At 34.8% G+C, this 22,176-nt stretch overlaps 1 protein-coding gene across 1 annotated transcript in view; it reads right to left on the reverse strand.

The window, feature by feature from the left end:
* The window catches only part of SANBR (SANT and BTB domain regulator of CSR), a 54,135-nt gene that overhangs the window by 29,150 nt on the left and 2,809 nt on the right, over positions 1 to 22,176 (reverse strand). The window contains exons 2-9 of the mRNA XM_054575371.1: positions 21,825 to 21,983; positions 14,569 to 14,752; positions 13,648 to 13,741; positions 11,210 to 11,448; positions 8,373 to 8,431; positions 6,835 to 6,995; positions 1,911 to 1,997; positions 1,692 to 1,802 (exon numbers count right to left, since the gene is read on the reverse strand). Coding sequence (XP_054431346.1) covers positions 1,692 to 1,802; positions 1,911 to 1,997; positions 6,835 to 6,995; positions 8,373 to 8,431; positions 11,210 to 11,448; positions 13,648 to 13,741; positions 14,569 to 14,752; positions 21,825 to 21,974 — 1,085 coding nt within the window. The 5' untranslated portion in view covers positions 21,975 to 21,983. The remainder of the gene's footprint in view (positions 1 to 1,691; positions 1,803 to 1,910; positions 1,998 to 6,834; positions 6,996 to 8,372; positions 8,432 to 11,209; positions 11,449 to 13,647; positions 13,742 to 14,568; positions 14,753 to 21,824; positions 21,984 to 22,176) is intronic.

Below are 22,176 nucleotides of genomic sequence, written 5' to 3' on the forward strand. Positions count from 1 at the left end.
ATCACCCAAGCTGAGTACTCGAGGTCGCCCACCATGTGGGCTGTGTACACTCTCCTTTTGTAGTTAAGTTTTGATTGCTGTTGGCAGGTCAATGGGAGGGATTTACCCAGGCCAATCGGCTGCAAGGACTGGCTATGACTGCTGACCACCAACCTCTGACTACTGTGCAGGATCAGCTGTTCAGAGGCCACTCCACACAGCAGGACTTAGTTCAGTAGGGCTCTGGTGCCCACTGAGTTCTCCCCTTGAGTGTGTCACTTGTGGAAGTGTTTCGGTAGTGGTGCTCCAATGTGGTCTGTAGCTGTCCAGTGAGTGTGCAGGCTCTGGTGCTTCCCAGATGGTGCAGGCTGAGGTCAGCCACTGCCTGTGTTCTGTCTGGGGCCACCTGGCATAAGCTAGAAAGTGATCTGCAGAAGGCTGCTAATTGTGCGGGGCTTGGAGGTGCTCAAGTGAAGCCAAGCTGTGAATCAAGGCCAGCTGCTGCTAGTGGTAGGCCTGGGGCCACTTAGCAAGATGTGCAGGGTTTGCTGAGGCCAGATGCTGCTTGTTTGAGAGATTTAGAAATATCTGAAGCATGAGCCAAGACGTCACTCATATGGAAAAGCCACTGGAAACAGCTTAGGTAGGCCTGAAAACTGGGTTGGATGGACATTCAGGGAATCACTGGGGGTGGGGCAAACAGTGTGAACCTGGTTAATGGAGTCTCAGATATGGTACCTGCCTGCCAGCTCTGTGTGGGGGTGGCAGTGGGGTGAGGGCTCTGAAAAGGAACAATGGCCACTGCCAGCACTTGTGTCTGGAAGAAAGCTGTCCACTGTCCCTCAGCTCTTGCCCCGACGACAGACACTTCAGTTCCTCCCCATATGCTTCTGGTACTTTTTAAGCTGCTGCCCTGGTGCTAGAGCTCAGAGGGAGTAAGTCTGAATAAGGCTGAGTATGGGCCCTTTCAGAAGGACTGCCTGGTAACCCAGAAGTTTCTGTCTTCTACAGCCTCAGTCCCCACTTTGTTTTTACAGCTAGAAATTACGGGGATTTATCTTTGTGGCACTGGAACCCTGAGCTGGGTGTCTGGTGTGGGACTGGGTCCCCTTGCTCCCGAGATATCCCTCCTAATTTCTATCTGCTACACGTGGATGTGGGACCAGCCCATTCCATGTCTCCACCCCTCCTACTAGTCTCAATATTGTGGTTTCTTCTTTAATTCTGTCATTGTAGGACTTCCATTCAGCTCAATTTCTGGAAGTTCTGAATAATAGTTGTTCTGTAGTTTAGTTGTAATTTTTATGTGATTGTGCAAGGCAACAAGCTTCTCCAGAAAATTCAATTTTAAAGACAATTTTCCTCACTTACCAATATTCACTTGAAAGTAAACTTGATTCTCTTGTCAAATTCAATATAACATTTATACAAAATCTGTTAGTGCAAAGAAATAATTTTAATGGTACTGATCAGATTATCTTTTGAGGTAAATGCATGACCATTTTCACTCTTTTAAAACTTAAAAGTATACTGATATTTACCCAATTAATAAAATATAGCTTTTAAAACAACTTTGTTTTGAAAGTAGCATCTTTCTAAATCAAAGCTGGATCACATGCAGAAAATATATCCTATTCCTTATTAGGAGTAGTTACGCTTCTATAAATACGCTAGTAATTTCTATTTGAAAAGCTGTATTTTTTTCACTATACCTTATGTGAATGTACACAATATTTCCATGTCGATCCACATTGATTTTTCCAGGAATGCAAGGAATTCTCCTCTCTGTTTCTTTAGTTAAAAGTTTCTTACACAAACAGCATCTATGACAAAAAAAGATTTAAAAACACAAGAAAAAAAATTTTTAATGTAGTAAAATAAAGAATTTAGCTGCATCATATAGCCTACCATGGAAAAACATGTCACCATACCTGTATAATGTTGCTGCATTATTCCGAGAATCTGGATTTAAGTACTCAGGATCAAATAGTCTCTCAATCTTCTTACAAAACAGTTTACTATTAACAACAAATGATCAACAAATTAATTTCCCCTACCTACTTTACTAAAGTTATTTAATAGCAATGAAAACAAATGCTGATCTATCGGCATATATAGAAAATAAGATTAATAAATCCTTATATGTATTAATTCTCTTTAGGAATACACAATACAGCTTTAGTGTTCTAAGTAAATAAACCTTCTCATGACAACTGCTTGATCACGGATCTATTTTCACAAGAAAAATATGACTGAAATATTACCTCTCTTTTAGTCTTTTGTTACCAGAATATTCAAAATTGAAGATTTTGGAAATTTAACAATTCTGGGTCTACTAATAATGCAGTCTGTGATCTTTAACAACTTAATCTCTCTAACGTTTTTTTCTCATTCATAAAATGGGCTTAATAATTCCAAATTCATAAGTTTTTGGGAGGATTAAATGAGATAATTTTTTACACAATGCCAGACAAGGCATTAAGCATTCAATAAATGTTAATACTTTGTTTTCATGCATGAAATGACTGAACATTAAATCTTCTAATTAATTAATGCTCATTAAACTAATTGTCATTTATTCCTAGTTTACTGTCCTGTCTCCTTTTTCCCTTATGTAATGTTTGCTATTAAAGGCCAGATCCAGATTTAGGACCCTGGTCCATTTTTAAGTATTTAGCTCTTAGATAATTCTCCTCTGTCCCACTTACCTTAAGGACTAAACTTTGGGATCACCCTCATACATTATCAATTCCTCTCACTCTCATGAATCACCCTGGTCAGCAAATAAACATAATCTAATATTTCTTTCCTTAAAAAAAATGTTTTATTGAGCCTACCTATCCCCAATTGCTACTACTAAATTTTTCAGCAATTGTTCAGAGCAAACCATCTGGAAAAAAGTTAACTAAATCCAACTGGTCACATCTCTGTCCTCACCTTACTCGACATGGTGGCAGCATTCTACTCATTTGATCACTTAATCACTCCTTCCTGTTTGAAACTCTTTTTCCTTCAACCCACTGGTCCCTTCTCAGGCCCCTTACTGGTGTCACTCCTCTATTGAACTTCTAAATGTTGTATAGTCTTTACTGATACTCTCTTGCTAACAATTAGAAAGTTAAATAAATAAAAAATAGATTTACAGCAGGACCCAAAAATCAAATGTCCAAGAATAAATTTAATAAGAAATGAAAAAAACTCTCCACTGAAAATCATAAAACATTGCTAAAATAAATGAAGGGTTATACTATACCATGTTATGGACTGAATGACTTAATATTATTAAGATGTCAAATTTTCATAAATCTACAGGCTCAATATTAACCCCAAATTATTCTAGCAGGTATGTGCGCATGTGTGTATGCAGGAGAGAGAAAGATAAAATGGGTAGGCTGATTATAAAGTTTACATGAAAATTCAAGAAACCTAAAATGGCTAAAACAGCAATCTCCAGGAAAGGAAAAGCTGGAGAATTTAGATACCAAAAAATATTATAAAGCTACTACAATTAAGACAGTGTGCTACTGACAAAAGTATCAAAGAAGAAGTCAACAGAACAAAATGGAGAATTCACAAACAAAACTCACATATATATTCACCTTCAATTCAGTGGAAAAAGGAGGGCTTGCTAGGAAATCTCATCCTGTTCCATGTTTTCAAACCTCATCTACTCTTACATTTCTATTTTAAGCCCTGACCTTTAACCTGAACTTCAGACTTGTATATCCATCCTGCCATCCCACCTGATGTTTAAAAGTATATTAAATATATATTAAATAATTTTAACATGAGCCAAACCCAACTCTCCATTCCCCTCACCTCAGTCTTTCCACTATCTGTGAATGACACTACCATCCACTTAGTTGCTCAACCTTAAAACTTAGTAATTACCCTAGCATATTCTCCCTTCCTACACCATTACATTTGAAAATCTGTCAACGGTTTCTTTGTTAAATTGTATTTTATTGATTATGCTATTATAGTTGTCTTGATTTTTTTCCCCCTTTGCCCCGCCTCTACCCAGTGCTCCCTGCTCCCTCAGACAATGCCCCACCATTGTTCATGTCCATGGGTCATGCGTATCAGCTCCTTGGCTACTCCATTTCCTATACTATACTTTACATCCCCATGGCTATTCTGTAACTACCCGTTTGTACTTCTTACTCCCCTCAACTCTTCACCTATTCTCCTCCTGTCCCCTCCCATCTGGCAACGTTCCAGTAACTAACTTCTTTTCTCTTCCTTTTAAGAGCCTCTTTATCTTTAACCTTTGGCCTTTTAATAATGATATGTCCTGGAGTGAGCCTCTTTGCCTCCATCTTGTTTGGGACTCTGTGCTTCCTGGACTTGCATGTCTATCTCCTTCACCAAATTAGGGAAGTTTTCTTTCACTATATTTTCAAGTAGATTTCCAATTTCTTGCTCTTTCTCTTCTTCTGGCACTCATGAGGCAAATGTTGGGCCTCCTAAAGTTGTCTCAGAGGTTGTTTATACTACCCTAGTTTTTTTGGATTCTTTTTTCTTGTTGTTCTGCATGGTTGTTTTTTGCTTCCTTATGTTACAAATCATTGATTTGATTCTTGGCTTCATCCACCCTACTGTTGTTTCCCTGTAAATTGTTATTTCAATTAGTGTATCCTTTGTTTCTGACTCGATCTTTTTTATGCTGTTGAGGTCCTCCCTAAGTTCTTCAAGCTTGCTTATAACCAGTGTTTTGAACTCTGCACCTGATAGATTGCTTATCTCTATTTCGTTTAGATCTTTTTCTGGAGCGTTGATTTGGCCTTTCATTTGGGCCATGTTTCTTTGTCTCCTCATTTTGGTAGCTCCCTGTGTTTATTTCTATGTATTAGGTAGAGCTGCTTTGACTCTGTGTCTTGGTAGTGTGGTTTAACACAGTAAGTGTCCTGTAGGGTCTAGTGGCACAGCCTCCCCTATCAGCCAAGCTGGGTACTCGTGGTTTGCCCTTTGTATGGGCTGAATATACCTTCCTCTTATAGTTGAGCCTTGGATGCTGTTGGCAGATCAGTGGGGAGGGATATACCCAGGCCAGTCAGCTACAAGCACTGCGTGCAACCACTGATCACCAACCTCCGCCCTCCACATAGGATCAGCTGTGCAGGGGCAGGATGGTGGTACTCTGACTTGGTCTGTGGCTGTCCACTGGGTGCGCTGGCCCTGGGGTTTCCTGGGTGGTGCAGGCCAAGGTAAGCCCCTACCCATGTTTTTCCCAGGGCCATCCTGACTGAGCTGTAAAACAATCTGAGATGGCTGCTCCTTGCCCTGGGTTTAGAGATTCCCAGATGAAGCCAAGCTGTGACTTTAATCTAGCTGCCTCTATATCTCACTGAAGCCAGCTCTTGCTTGTTTGATAGGATTTAGCAGCCAAGACCAGCCATTCTTATAGAAAAGCAGCTTGAGTGGACCCATAAGTTCAGTGGGGTAGAGCTTCTGTAGATTTCCAAGGTGGGTCACACAGTGTTAGCAAGACTGACAGTCTCAGATAAGGCACCAGTGTACTGGCTTTGTGGGCGTGGAGTGCTCAGCAAAGGGACAACGGCCTCTCTTTACCCTGATACCAGACCCTTCAGTCTCTCTCTGTATATCACTGGTACCCTTCAAACTGCCACCTCAGTGCTGGAGCTCAGAGGGAGCGAGTCTGAGTAGGTGAGTCCATGTGTGGGTTTCCCAAGAGGAACTACTTTGGGCTCCAGCAGCCTCCTCTACTGACTCAATCCCTGCTGATTTTTGTAGCCCGAAGTTGTAAGGACTTATTTTCCTGGCACTGGAACCCTGGGCTGGAGGGGCCTAGTGTGGGTGTGGGACTCCTTGCTTCCAAGATATCCCTCCTGAATTTTTATCCACGTGGGTTTGGGGCCAACCAGTTTCACAATTGCGCCCCTCCTACCAGGCTGGATGGATATGGTTTCTTCAATTCCATAGTTGTCAGACTTTCATTCAACTCAGTTTCTGATGTTACTGATTGATGGTTGTTTTATACTTTAGTTGTAATTTTGATGTGGCTGTGCAAAGAGGCGAGCCATGTCTGCCTCCGTTGCCATCTTGAATGGACTGTCAACTCTTTCTAATAACCTACCATAAATCTTTCTACTTCTTTCCAGCTCCATTTCTTCCACTCTGGTCCCAACCCTTTTGTCTCTCACCGGACTACTGCCTTAGCTTCCTAATAGGTCTCTTCACTTCTTATTTCCTTCAATCTATTCTCCACATAGCAACCAAAATGATTTTTTCTTTTTTAGATTTTAGTTATTTATTTTTAGAAAGAGGGGAAGGGAGAGAGAAAGGGAGGGAGAAAAAGAGGGAGAGAAACATTGATTGGTTGCTTCTCATATGCACCCTGACTGGGGACCTGCAAACCAGGCACGTGCCCTGACTGGGAATTGAATTGGTACTTTTCACTTTGCAGAATGATACCCAACCAATTAAGGCACACCAGTTAGGGCCAAAATGATTTCTTAACAGATCAGATCATGCCACTCCTCTGCTTCCATTCATATTTAGAATAAAGTATATACTCCTTGCTATGCCTAAACAGCCCCTAAATGATATGACCACTGCAGACCCCACCTCACACCACTCTTCTCTTTTATACTAAGGCCTATCTTAATAATTTTTCACATAATTCACTGCCACAATAAGCTTGTATGTACATTAGACAAAATAAGTAATTAATTACTAATTTTTACCTTAAGCTATTGGCTCTGGATAAATTTTACTTCATTTATAATAAAATGGAAATATATTTCTAAATATAATCTACTAAATTTTACTAAAATGAAATAGAAATAATATATTTTTTCTAATAGAGATACTAGATTTAAAATTAAAAATTACCTCCTAAACTTATCTTTCTTGTCCTTTAAATCATCAACTTCATTGTGTGTGAACAGATCAGCTATACGTGTAAGAAGATTTGCATTAATACAATTCATGTTGCATGGGGTAGCTACTATGGCATTCATATTTTTGTGGCAATACTGAATACACTGTTCAACCTAAAAAACACAGAATAGAAAATGAATGATGAAAATAGTAGCATGAAGGATAATGTCATATCAGTATCTTCCAAAGATAAAACTCATTAAAAGCTTTATACATGTATGGCTAGGTACTGCCTGGTTTTTCCTTTTTGGGTATCTACACTGTTCCAAAGTGTCCCAGTAGGTCAAATTCGTGCCAACGTATATACATAGCTAGAAAAAATCATTTCAACCTTCTTAAAGATGCAGTGAGCATCTTTCATGGTTGTGGTAGATATAAATCTTAGTCCACAATCTCAAGTGTACAGGATATCTGACTTTCTATCACTAAACTTAGTTACAATTTTAAGTTTCTGTTTCTCTGAAGTAGCACAAAACAAAGTACCAGTCACTTCAGGGATTTCTCAGACCTGTTGTGGGTGGTCTCTGACTTCCCTTTCTCTAACCTGAGGGTATTATTTATTTACTTTTTGAGGTGGATTTGGGTTCTGGGGAAAATTAACATTGTTTTCTTGAAAATGTTTTGCTTATAGCATAAAAATTATCCTCCAGGGCTTAGATTTCAAAATGCAAATATTAAGGACTACTTTTTTTTCTGTAACCTTTCCCTGAAGCAATTACTATTTCTCTGAAGCAACTGAATGGGGGAGGAAGTAAGGAGGAGAAAGAATAGACAGAACTAGTAAAACATCAAACTATCGAATAAACAAACAAATTTCACATCCATTAACATAGCAAAGGAGTATTCTGCCCTGTGTAGTTTTATTAGGGACTAAAAGCAAATATTATTTACAGTAAACCCATACAAACACATAAAAACATTTGAATGATAAGTTCATTAAATAAAAAAAGTATATTTAATGTTAAAGCTTGATATGTATATACATTGTGCTTTTATGTTTAATCAACTACTCTTAAACAATAGATATGAACATTTGATTTACACGTACAAAATCATACTGTTTAATAGTTGGGTATTCATTCTTAATTTGTTGACCTATAAATGAAAGACACAAATTAGCATTAAGAAATTACTTAAATAGTGAAACAAATATATTCCAATTAGTTTTCATTTAATTTAGAGCAAACTTGCTTTTAGGGTAAAGTTAATTCTGTTTAGTTTCATCTAATGCAAAAGAGAGCTACTCCTTGAGGATAAATTGCTTGCTTTATAGGCATCATATACAAATGATAGATAGTAGCCTCCACACCTTTTACAACAGAACAAAATATCTTCAATCATGAGCAGTTTATTCTAATGGAATCATTCTTGAATTAACAATTAATTCAGAAAGATGCCTTAGAATTTTCTAACATTTGAAGGAAAAATCAAGTTAAATGTTAAATCAAGCATGGGTGAACAGAAAAACTTAAATCTTTATTAATACTTACCAATGAATCCATTTTCAAAAACTCTGAAGAAATAAGAATTGAAATGGCATTTCCTGGCTCTAAAAAAAAAAAAAATTAAATTCTCCTTTTGAATTGGACCTCAATCTCCTTAGAACAGTCTCTTTTTCCAATTAAAAGAGGATGATACTTTAATAAGAACAATTCAAGATAAACTTACTATGGTTTACATATATCAAAGAAAGAAAATTCAATGTTCAAACTTAGGGTATAGAGAAAGTACAGAGTAAATTGTCCTGGAATTAGTCACATCAAATGAAAGGACTCTAGCTAAAATAAGACATATGCAAACTTCTTAACTAAACCAGGAAAGACGATAATTAAAATTAAGAATACAATTCATCATACAAAAATCAGTGTGAAACTTTTTTAAATGATTAATGAGAGTCCCTGTTATTAGTTATTTCAAAAGCAGTTCAATGCTTGTTATGAACAAATTCTTACTGAAAATAATTCTGAAAGATAATATAAAATTTATACTTCCTGTAGAAGTACTAAAGTTACTTCCTGAAGGCAGGCTGAGTGAGCCTTCAGAGGCATAACCAGGGAAAGGGGTATGCCAGCTAATGCTACTGTTTTAGTGAACCTAAGTCATGTTCTATGAGATATATTTAAGAAAAAAAGAAACCCTCTGATTTCTGCCATTATTGTACTAGAACATTCCACCTCAAGAATGATACAAACAATGATTAAAATAAGTACTCCAATCTTTCCTTAAATAACAATTCTAGATTAAAGAGTCTCAAATAGAAAAAGTTCCTCAGGAAATTGTAATATGACCCATTCCAGATAAGCAATGTGTGGATTATCAGAGATTTAATTAAGCACTTTGGTAGTTTTCTAGGTTAGAATAAACATTGCTTTTATAAAAGTTTACGTTTCTATTCTCTGACTTAAAGTCGAAGATGCAGTGACTAGTTTTGCTCTACTCCTTTTACCTTTATTATACATATAAATGTGCTGGATCAAACAATAGTTTTTTTCTCTCTACGTATTTTGATTTTTACTTCACACATATATATCTGGATGGTGTGAAATCCCTGGACTCTGATTGGCTGAAATGTTTGATTTAACCATCTTGTCATTTTTATTTAAGGATTGCTAGCAGCCTTTCCATTAAATTTTATAATTAAAATGTAATAAATTATAAATTTGCTCAGAAAACTTTTATACTGTCTGCATAGGTTCATTTACTAATAAGAGTTAGAAATATTTCGGTTCTGCTATAAACAGCAATTCTAGTGCATGGAAAGACTTTATTAAATCACTAGTGAGAGTTCCCATATAACTCTATGCCCAATGAAAGATTACTTAGTAATTACTCTTCTTATCATCTAGAATAGGTTCTCAAACTTTTGCTCTCAAGACTGCTTTGCAATCTTAAAAACTGAAACTCCTAAAGAGCTTTTGTTTATATGGATTATGTCTATTACTATTTACTATATTAGAAATTAACACAGAAAAAATATTTATTAATTCATTTAAAAAGAATAATAATAAACTCATTATGTGTTTATATATTTTTATGGAAAGTAACTATATTTTACAAAATGAAAAAAATTATAGTGAGAAGAATAGCACTGTTTGACATTTTTTCCAAATTTCTTCAATGTCTAACTTAATAGAAGACCACTGGATTCTCATATCTGGTTCTACATTCAATATGGGAGTAGTCGTCTTTGATGTTACGTCAAATTTTGGCAAATGGTACTTCCTAAAGGTTAGTTGTAATGGGATCTGAGATCATATCAATAAACTTTTCTGTTATGTTACCTCAAAACCCATTGATTTATCTTGTGATTTTAATCTTTAACCCAGGTATGATTGTTTTAATATCATGCATTGGTCATTTGGAAAATACTGGTTCAACGAGTTATGTAAACCTTCCAAATGTTTAAACATTTCGTTGTACAATATATGAAAAAAAAAATCACAAGTTTCATCAGAAAAGAATTTAAATATTAAGAACCTGTCAAGCACATGAAAGCACATAAAAGTTTTCCAAACTTTAATTCTCACTACTAGCAGTTGTTTCCCTTTAACTGGTCAGCTCACTCAATTCATTTTCAAGAAAATATCTGCCAAATGCCTAAGTTTAAATAACCATAATTTGACTGTCAGTTATTCTTTCAAGTGAAAATGGATTTCTTTTTTTAAGAAAGCAACTAGGTTAGCTTGCAACTCAAACAACTGCCTAAGTGTTTCTCCTCAAGGCCACCACATACTTTGGTGTGCAGCGGAAGTGCACTTTCAGTGTCACCTCACAGAATATTGAAAAGATGTAAGCTCGAGGGTCAAGACTTAATTAAATTAAAATTTTTCCAGCTTCATCAAGGGCATTCTTAAGTGAAGCTGGATTTTCCTCTTTTTTTCCTTCTGACTCGGAGCACATGGTGCTGAAGAATACAGTGACTCCTAGTACAGTTTGCTGACCTAGCCCTCATGTGTTCTAAAAGTGCAATAGTTTTGCCTTCCTCTATTTCTGCACCACCTGAACAAATGTCAACATATAAAGACAAATTATATCTTGTGTATTATTATGCAAATTGCCTTGACCTGGTAGATTCTCTAAAAGGATTCTCCAGGACTCCAGTACCCATGTACCATAGAACTGCTGATCTAGAGACCTGTCCAGTTGCCATACATACATTATAATTTACTAAAAAAGATGAGGTATCACTTTCCTAAAGGGCAATTACTAATCTGAGTACAAATACTAATGTTCAAGCAATTTTCCACATTTCATGTTTGGCCTGAAGCAACCACCAGGTGACACACAAATTTAATGATTACAAAATAAGTAATAAATTGTCTTTTACCTAAAGTGGGCATCTCACAATCTTTATTCTCCTTAGTGTTCCTTTTAACATATTTTATCAACCAGTTGAAAATCTGAACATCACAATGAACTGAAATGTCCACCTCTTCCCAGCGCTGGGCATCCATAGATAAATATTCAGCAAAGTACTTCATTTCTGATATCAAAAGATCTCGTGGGCAAATAAAATCTTCTTTCAAGTTTTTTGCTTCATCACATACATGGATCACCATGTTTGGCCTTCATAAAAAATGTTACACAGAAATGAAATTACTAAGAGTTTTAGAAGAAGAGCCAAGCATATTGACATATTTTTGAAGATCTGACCACAAATCAGTATTATAGGATTTAAGTGTCTTGCTAATCTGATCCATATCTTAGGTGGAGCAACTAGAATAAAACAAACAGAAATATTTTTACTATGGGACTTATAATTTATAGGGTTTAAATACAGGGTCCGGCAGAAGTAACACCTGCTTGAGTGTGTTTGGTAGCAATATATATGGGTATAATAATTTATAGTTTTAATTTAAACATTCACCTAAAATGTCATATAGTGTGCTTGAGTGTGATATCGTTATGTGAGGAAATTACACGCCTATGATTTTGTAATAAAAGATTTTGTATTAAAAAAGGGGTGTTATTTGTGCTGTACCCTGTATATTATTTTCAAGTTATAAGTAACTTATAAAATTCTAGAAAATACCAATTCACCAAGAAAAATTATATAATACATTCTAATTCTTGTGATGAACATAAAACAGCACTTTTACATGACTATGGGCCTGGGAAGGAGATAAAGTTAAATATTAAAATTTTCTTACTAGTAATAAGTAGAAAAAAACACAGTTAAAATTATTCATTAAAGCATAAAAAAATTAGCATGGCAACTTACTTATTTTTAACAGCAAGAAAGTTTGCCAGGCATTCACTAAATATAAATTAGTAAATATAGTTAAAGAATTCTTTAAGACTTGAATGTGGTTATTTACATATTTTAAAAATAATTTGAAGATAAGTTTAGATAATATATCAGAATGATTCCTTTGAGATTATATACTCCTTGAATTTACTATCCCTTGAAAATTATACTACCTCAAAAACAAACATTTGTGTGATCCACAAGTGCCTTCATGCCATTACAAAAGGAAGAGATTAGATAGGAAGAGATACACTGCCATACAATACGAATTTAATGTGTGTTTAATTCAACTTGATAAATTCCTAATAAAAAATAACATTTGTTCTAACCACTACGCTGTATACCTGAAACAAATATAATACTGAATATCAACTGTAATTGAAAAAAAATACTGAATGTCAAATGTAATTAAAAACGAAAAGTAAATAAATAATTACATTTGAAATAAAATTGAGCTACCAGAAAAAGGATTATTAATCAACAGTCTGTAATGTCAAAGGAACTTAAATAATTCTTTGCAAAGTGTTCTTCCAAAGAAATTATGGTCAAAGTATTAACAGGTAATTACTGGTACAATGAAGCATAAAGTTTCTGTGGTTTTTTGGACCACAATATAAAATAATAATTCCAGTAGAGAAACTATCTGATAAAATTTTTCTGCCATACAAAACTATCAATTAAAAAAATTATGTAAAAAATTTATGTGAATAAACAAAAATTCACTTTAAAAGGGTGATTTTTTTTATTGTGGTGAAATATACCTAACATAAAATTAGCCATTTTAGCCATGTTAAGTGTACAGTTCAGTGGCATTAAGTACATTCACACTGTTGTGCAATCATCACTACCATCCATATCCAGAGCTTTTTCAAAAAAGGTAAATGTTTTGGTATGTACATTATATAGTAACAAAGCTGTTACAAAAGAACTATCTAACTGAAAACACACAAAGAGACTAACAGAGACAATGAAAATGTTCTATATCTTCATTTGGATGATGGTATCATGATGAGCCCATTTGTTAAAACTCATCAAAGTGAATACTTAAAATATGTGCAGTTTATTGTACGTAAAATATATAAAACTATCAAAACTTGCAATATACTGAAAGATGTATTCTAATTTTTATTATATCCAAATATATCATTTAAAAATACATATCCAGTTTTATAAATAAAGTTGGAGAACTAGTGACAGATATTTCTTTGGATTTTAAAGTTTATTTTTAAAGTTTTATGTTAACAGATGTTATTTCTAATATTCACAAAATGAAAATGAATTTTTAAAATGAAAGACTAGTCCAGTTTATAAATAACACATATAAGCCATGTTTAGCTATTAAACAATTATTTTTAGTTCAACACATGAACTAAACTGATTTCAACTGTTACAGCAATTGTGTAATGTGATATTTCCTAAATTATGGTAATTGATGTATACAATCACCAATCATATATTTTATAATTTAAAGCTGATATTCATATTAAATCTTATCTAGCAAAGAACCAGCCTCCTACCCTTCAGATTCTTCAGTCTTTTCTCCACCATTACGAGTAGTACAATTTTCACTTTCTGAAGAACAATTCCTTGTGGAAGCTATACTATGTCTTCCTTAAATACAGAAACAACAAACACATACAAAAACAAAGGGGGAAGTTAGCATTTCTAGCTCAGAATGGGTTTTCACTTATTGAATGGTTATACTGTAAATGCATGGTTCCCAAGGCTAGTTAAAGATAGTACTTTGGCAGGTGGCATTTCCCTCAACATTTCCAAAGGTCTATGGAAGAAAGAGTCCAAAAAAGGGATAATAAATTTCTAACATTATAATGAAGATTTAAAAAAATACTGATATGCTGTGTATAGACAGGGTCAAATGCTCAAGAGCCAACAGTATAAATTTCTCTTCTTGAAGTAAATTTTTACATCAATACTCAGACTGCTATTGCGGAGATTAAAATAACTCCCTATGAAGATTTCTAAAACAAGCTATTATTTCCAAAGCAATTGCAGAAACATCTCTTCTATCCTGCTACTGTGTCACTTAAAGCTGTTGTTAACTGCAATAAAGTATAGCTGTAAAAAGATAACACAAGAAACAAGCAAGATTCTCTTAGTAACAAATAAACAAACAAAAATAAAAAAACAACTTAGGTAACAGGTATAGGTCAAATTCCAAAATTTATGACACAAGTAGGCTAACAGATTGGAGAAGTAAGGGGCTTTTTTTTGTAAAAGTATTTGACCTGTATATTAATATTTAAACTTTTTTGAAATATAGGAAAGACAAATTTCTAGAATTTAGGAAGATATAAATACTAATAGATTTTTTTATTACTGTTTATATTAGCTTTTAAATAAATAGATAAAAATGACTAGAATACATAATATTTTGCAGAATTAAAGAATGAGCACTGCATTTTGTTTTAAAACCTCACCTGTTTTGGAAACTGCATCCTGACCAGCTGAAGTCCCCTGATATTCTCCCTGTGTGTCAAGAAGTGAGGATTTGATATATGTGGCTAGAGTTTCAACAGGACTCTCTCCAGCCATTAGGAGACTATATTGGTTGTCAACAGGTGAGCTTCCACTGCTCTTCAGTTCCTCAAACCTTTTTGCACACTGTAATGACATGAAAGGAAGAAAATGCGGGTCTGGGAGTTTTTTAAATTTAATAGTGAGGAGCTATATTTTTGTCTACCATTGAGGTATTTGAAGATACTTTTCTGTAATTATAATTTTTAATTTTTTTTTAATTTTAGATAGAAAGAGGAAGTGGAGGGCACAGGGGGTGGGGGCGAGGGAAGAGACATCAATGTGTTGTTCCACTTATTTATGCATTCATTGGTTGATTCTTGTATGTGCCCTGACCAGAGATCAAGCAAGCAACCTTGGTATATAGGGATAATGCTCTAACCAACTGAGCTACCTGGCCAGGGCCTATAATTACTTTTTGTAAGTGAATATTAATCCATTGGGTAACTACTGAAAAATGAGCATACATTGCAATATATAAGATACTGACTTATTTTTTAAAAAATTCAGGGTAGAAATTTTTTAAAGTACACTTTAACACAAAGCATAATATGTTTATGCTCTTATAGGAAAATGAAGAATGTCTTTATCAGCCATATTTCCCTGTGGTGTGCTTCTATGATCAGTTGACAATTTGAATAACTTAGTAAAAAGTTTTGCTAATATTTTTATATTAACTGAGTGTCCACCAGGAATAAGACCAAATTCTAACCTTCAGTGGAAACAAAACTAAAAAATATCTGCTTTGTGACACCAAATTTTATCTATTAAAATAACAGAAGACTTTGTTCCTACTAACAGTGAGGTTCACCTTGTACAAATACTTCATTGTCACATATTTGGACATAGTTTGTTCTAGTACAGTGTTTTCCCTTAACCCATTAGTTAGTCATGAAATCAACTGAGATGGTCCAGATTAGCAGTTTACAAAAATAAAACAGAATGGATTAGAAAATACTGAGTGGATTAAGCTAAGTACTCCTTCACAAAAATGTCATTTCTCTGTGTGTTCTGGGTCATAACATAAAATGCCTTCTTTACTGTGGGTATTGATCAAACAACACATCTGTTTTTGCTACAGCATCTGTTTTTAAATCTCATCAACATCAAAGTGGATGGTAAATTCCATAGAAGATTAAGTAACCTGGGGGATGCAAAACAGAAAAATATATACCACATGTGTGTACATTTTAAATTAATAATACATTGGGTATGGCATCATCCATTTATTACATAAATAATTAACAAGTACCCACTAAATATTACGCACTATTTTCAGTAAGCATTATTTACACAGTTACTAAAAAAATGCCTACTCAAGCCTTTGAAAAGTGAACTAACAGTTTTTTAAAATGGCTTTAAAAGAAATGTAAGTGTGGACTGAAATATTACATAATCAATATTCTCATCTCTTTAAACTCTTAAAATTAAATAAAAATAAGTAATATGATAAATGAGAAACAAAGAAAGTATTTTTTATGTGTACTGAAAAAAGTAGTGTTGAAAGTATGGGGAAAAAAAAAACAAGTGCTAGAACATCATTAGAAATACGTACAGGTTCACATGTAGAGGATATAGAATGTAAATGATATATAACTTGATCCATTTTTCCTACAAAACGAGTTTATTTTTTGTAACACAAAGAAAGTGGAAGGTTAACTTTTAAAATACAGATTATTTTGCTCTTTTAGGTAAAGCTTATAGCTTATTTGGAAACTGAATATATACTTATCTTATTTAACAAAGCTTACTGCAATTTCTAGTAGTTTAAAAACAAGAAAATTATAAATTCTGGATATTTGAAATGAATACATAACTGCTTAAAAAAGCAAATTAATTATAAATAATTTAAAATATATTGTTAAATTTTTTTGTATTTAAGCAAAAATTACATATCTATGTGCAAAAGAATGAGGTTGGACCCCTACCTCACACCATATACAAGAATTAGCTCAAACAGATCAAAGACTAAATATAAGAGTTAAAACTCTAAGACTGAAAAATATACAGGTATAAATCAAGTGAGAAGAATTTTCTAAGTATGACAAAAAAGGTAGATATCAGAGTAAAATATTCATAGATTTTAACATAAACTTCTAAACATTTGAATATAAGTGGCTATTATAATAACTTAATAGGTTGAAAACAAACAGAAAAAATAAGCTAGATCAAGGGTTAACATATTTTATACACAGAAAACTGTTATTATACCAGTAACAAATTCACAAATAGAAAAAGGACATGGAACAATAAAATATAAAACATTTAACCTCTTCAAGATTTAAAGAAAGGTAAATTTAAACTGCAATGAGATAACATTTATTAAAAAAATACATAAATGAGCCCTGACTGGTTGGGTGTCACCCTGCAAGGAGAAAGGTTGCCAGTTCGATTCCCAGTCGGGGCACATGTCTGGGTTGCAGGTCAGTTCCTGACTGGGGCACATACAAGAGGCAACTGATTGATATTTCTCTCTCATATCAATGTCTCTGTCCTTCTCTTTCATCCTCCCTTCCACTCTCTCTAAAAATAAATAAAATCTAAAATATATGTATGAGACTTTTGAAAAGACACACATAGACACATAAATAATACTTCTGTAGAAACTGCAAGGATCAGGCACTGAGCTATGCTGACTAGGGTACAACATGAATGACACTGCTGGTGGGCAATATGTAACAAAGCCTTAAAAATGCACAAACCCCCTGATCAAGCAATTCTGCTTCTGAGATTATCCCCTAAAGAAAGGAGAATAAGATATTTATTAAAGTGGTATTTATGGTAGTAAAAGTTGAAAATAATAGCCTAACCAACAAAAAGGACTCATTCAGTAAATTATGATATAGTTCAAATAATAGAATATACCATCCAATGTAATAGAAGTCTATTTATTAACTGACACATAAAGATGTTTACAACATACTAAGAAGCATGCAGCAAAAAAGTATATTTGTTTTAAGTCCACATTAAGATGTCATAAATATATAGAAAAGAATCTGGAAGGATATATACAAGGTATATACTTTAGGTGGGGTGAAATTAATAAATTCTGATTTTTTGCTATTGCCTTTGCAGGTGTACATTCTTTAGGACATGTTATGTTTAGTCATAAAAATTATTTAAAAATTAACACTACTTAAAAATAGCCTGATTCATCATGTAGTTGTATTTTGGTTAAAAAAAATTCTTGACTTTCAGTCTAGATGGCAGCATAGGTAAACACATTCACTTTCTCACACAACCACACCAAAATTACAACTAAAATACAGGACAAACATCACTCAGAACCGTCAGAAATCAAGTTGAATGGAATTCTGACAACGAAATTAAAGAAACCACGTCTGGTAGAAGGGGCGCAGACACGGAATGGGCTGGTCCCACATACATGTGTGGTGGGTAAATATTTGGGAGGGATATCTCCGGAGTGAGGAGTCCCAGATCCACACCAGGTGCCCCCACCCAGGGTTCCAGTGCCAAAAGATGAGTCCCCACAACTTCTGACTGCAAAAAACAGTGGGGACTGAGTCAGTGAAAGAAACTTCTGGAGTCCCAAGCAGTTCCTCGTAAAGAACCCACTCATGGACTTACTCAGACTCACTCCCTCTGAGCTCCAGCATCGGGGTAGCAGCTTGAAAGGCACCAGTGACACAAAGGGCAAAACTGAAGTGTCTGGCATCAAGGCAAGAGCTGGGGAAAAGCTTTCTCCCAGACAGAAAGACAGGCAGAAACCATGATCTCTATTCTCAAGCCTCCTTCAACAAGGCCATGGAGCCAGCCTACAGGTGCCATATCTGAAACTCCATCAACCTGGCTAACACTGTTTGCCCTGCCCTGGACATCCCCTGAAACTCTGTCCCACTCAACTGCAAGCCTGCGTAAGCTGCCCCTGCACAGCTGATCCTCCACAGAGGGCGGAGGTTGGTGGTAAGTTCTCACAACCAGTCCTTGCAGCTCACCGGCCTGGGTAAATCTCTCCTATTGATCTGCCAACAGCGGTCAAGGCTCAACTACAAAAGGAGGGTGTATTCAGTGCACACAAAGGGCACACCTCGAGTACCAGGTTTGGGTGACAAGGAAGGCTGTACCACTGGATCTTAAAGGACACCTACTACATTAGGCCATGTTACCAAGACAGGGAGTCATACTATCTTTCCTTAATACATAGAAACAAACACAAGGAGACTGCCAAAATGAGGAGACAAAAAAAAAAAAAAAAAACATGGCCCAAATGAAAAAGCACATCAAAACTCCAGAAAAAGAAATTAAACAAATGGAGATAAGCAATCTATCAGATGCAGAGCTCAAAACACTGGTTATAAGGATGCTCAAGGAACTTAGTGAGGAACACAAGAGCATAAAAAAAAATCAAGTCAGAAACGAAGGGTATACTAATTGAAATAAGAAACAATTTACAGGAAAACAACAGCAGAGTGGATGAAGCCAAGAATCAAATCAATGATAAAGAACATAGGAAGCAAAAAACAACTGATAAAAGCAAGAAGAAAAAAGAATAAAAAAAAAATGAGGGTAGTACAAGCAGCCTCGGGGACTTCAAACATTCCAACATTCACATTTAGGAGTACCAGAAGGAGAAGAGATGGAGCAAGAAATTGAAAACCTACTTGAAAAAATAATAAAAGAAAATGTCCCTAATTTGGTGAAGGAAATAGACATGTAAGTCCAGAAAGCACAGAGAGCCCCAAACAAGATGGATGCAAACAGGCCCACTCCAAGACACATCATAATTAACATGGCAAAGGTTAAAGGTAAAGAGGGAATCTTAAAAGCAGTAAGAGAAAAGAAGTTAGTTATCTACAGGGGAGTTCCCATAAGACCGTCCGCTGATTTCTCCAAAGAAACTATGCAGCCCAGAAGGGACTGGCAGGAAATACTCAAAAGTCATGAAAAGCAGGGACCTACAGTCAAGATTGTTCAACCCAGCAAAGCTATCCTTTGGAATCGAAGGGCAGATAAAGAGCTTCCCAGACAAGAAAACACTGAAGGAGTTCATCATCACCAAATCATTATTATATGAAATGTTAAAGGGACTTATTTAAGAAGATAAAAACTATGAACAATAAAATGGCAATAAATACAAATCTATCAACAATTGAACCTAAAAAAACAAACTAAGCAAACAAGTGAACAGAGACAGAATCATGGAAAAGGAGAGCATTTTGATAATTGCTAGATGGGAGGGGTGGGAGAGAATGGGTAAAGAGGTGAGGGGATTAAGGAGTACAAATAGGTAGTTACAGAATAGACATGGGGATGTAAAGTACTGTATAGAAAATGGAGTAGCCAAAGAACTTACATGAATGACCCATGGACATGAACAATGGTGTGGGGATTGCCTGAGGGAGTAGGGGGTACTGGGTAGAGAGAGGCAAAGGGGGGAAAATCGGGACAAATGTAATAGCATAATCAATAAAATATAATTTAATAAATCCTCAATAGGGTGAATTTGAATATGCAGTTGATATTAGATGATGTGGTGGAGTTAATTTTCTTAGGTTTGGTTGTTGTACTGTGGTTATGTAATAATGTCCTTATTTTAAGGAGGTGTATGATACAGTCTATAATGTAAAGTATTATGATGTCTGAAACTTACTTTTAAATGCCACAAAATACTACATAAAGAGATCAAACAAATAACTAAAATTGCCAAACCTATATTAAAGATACAGAGACGCTATTTTATTCATCCAACTTTTAAATTCTAAGATGTGAAAATCCTAAAGGTGAAAACGTATAAATTAGGGAGTGATAATATACTCTAAAACATAAGTTTCAATGTCATTTCACAAAGACTTAAAACGTAACAGAGGATAAGTGATCCCTTGGGATGCTGGGTTTTTTTCAGCTGTAAAAAAAGAGGGTGTAACTTGGTTCATTCACCAGTTCCACAGTATTTATTGAATGCATATGATGGGTTAGACAAGGTGAAAATGCTTCAAACATACTGGGGAAAATCACTGATGTCATGTCTACTTTTAGAACTTTGAGATGATTCACCCACTGCAAAAATTCTGTCAGTGTTTCTCAAACCTGGGTTCATGGACAAATGATCAGAAATGGAAGAATTCCCTATAGAAATGTTTAGATTTTAAGTTTTAATTCTGAGTATATGAACATTAATAAAATCCTCTAGATCATCAGGATGACAGATTATTTCACGCCTATCTCCTGTCTATTTATAACTCAGGCTGTACCAAGAAATATTTGTCCAAAGCCAATTTTAAAAAAGGATAAAGGTAGGGAAGGGACTTATAGAGGAGACATGCATTAGTGTCAAGGGAAGGCAAGTAATGTCATTGTGCAATGTAAGGCTTCATTAGTAAGTTAAAGAGAGAAAAGTAGAGAAAGAATGAAGGCTTCGAATGGCACATGGCAGTAATGAATGAATGCAAAAAATCTGTGCCACAGACTACACAATATTTATGTAATAATCAGCAATTTAATTTCAGCAAAACACTAAACTTATCACATTAAGTAAGCGTTATTAGTTTGAATTGTGTTGCTTTTAGTTTTCACTGGTGTCTATAATTTGTAAATTAGGTTTATGGTGGTATAGGTATGTGGTATTGTTAGAGCTCATTTACTGTACATTATAATAAAATAATTTAAGTCAATATTGGGAGTTTTAAGTTTTTTCCTTTAAATAGTCTGAATATTATTCATAGCATTAGGGGTTTAATAATATAAAATATTATTTACAAAAATTTTATCTACCCATAATTTCACAGGAAAACCTCTATTAAGATATTGTGAGCAAATTTTCAGTTGTATAAACATGTAAAACAAATCTTTTTTTCTCTTTTACTATTTGTTCCTTGAAATTCATAATTTTTGCCCTGGGCAGGTAGCTGAATTACTTAGAGCATTGTCCAGATACAAGAAAAGGTCACAGATTCTATCTCCAGTCAGGGCACATACAAGAAGCAACCAATGAACGCATAAGTGAGTGGAACAAATCTCTCTGTCTCTCTGTCTCTGTCTCTCTGTCCCATTCCTCTACCTTCTCTCCCTCTCACCCTTCTTCTCTCTCTCTAAAGATCAATAAAAATAAAAATTTAAAAAGTGGTTAAAAAGAAAGAATAAAGAAATTGATCATTTTTTCTGATTTTTTCCAGGAGATACCAGTGGGATTGTTATTTACCTCCTTGGGTGTTAACCCAGGCACAAGCCTTGCCACAGTTTCCCAGTTAATGGTCTGATGGATTCCAATTAATGGATAAAGGATCATGTCCAACACCATTTGGTTGTTATTGTTCAGGAAATTGTTGTTTTCTGAATATCCACGACTCATCTTTTGGAACTAGAGATAGAGAAGACAGATTTATATACATCTGATATCCAAATGTTTTCAGGACATTATAAATCATTTATAATTCATTCCTAAAAATTATCTGCTACTATGTAAAGGAAAAATGAAACTGACCTAAAATAAACACAAAATATATAGCTCGAACTCTTCAATATAATAGTATTTTGATACTATGACTTAGTGG

This window comes from Pteronotus mesoamericanus, unplaced genomic scaffold (assembly GCF_021234165.1).
Source record: "Pteronotus mesoamericanus isolate MK-2021 breed Mesoamerican mustached bat unplaced genomic scaffold, CSHL_Meso_final contig_291, whole genome shotgun sequence".
Taxonomy (NCBI): Eukaryota; Metazoa; Chordata; class Mammalia; order Chiroptera; family Mormoopidae; genus Pteronotus; species Pteronotus mesoamericanus.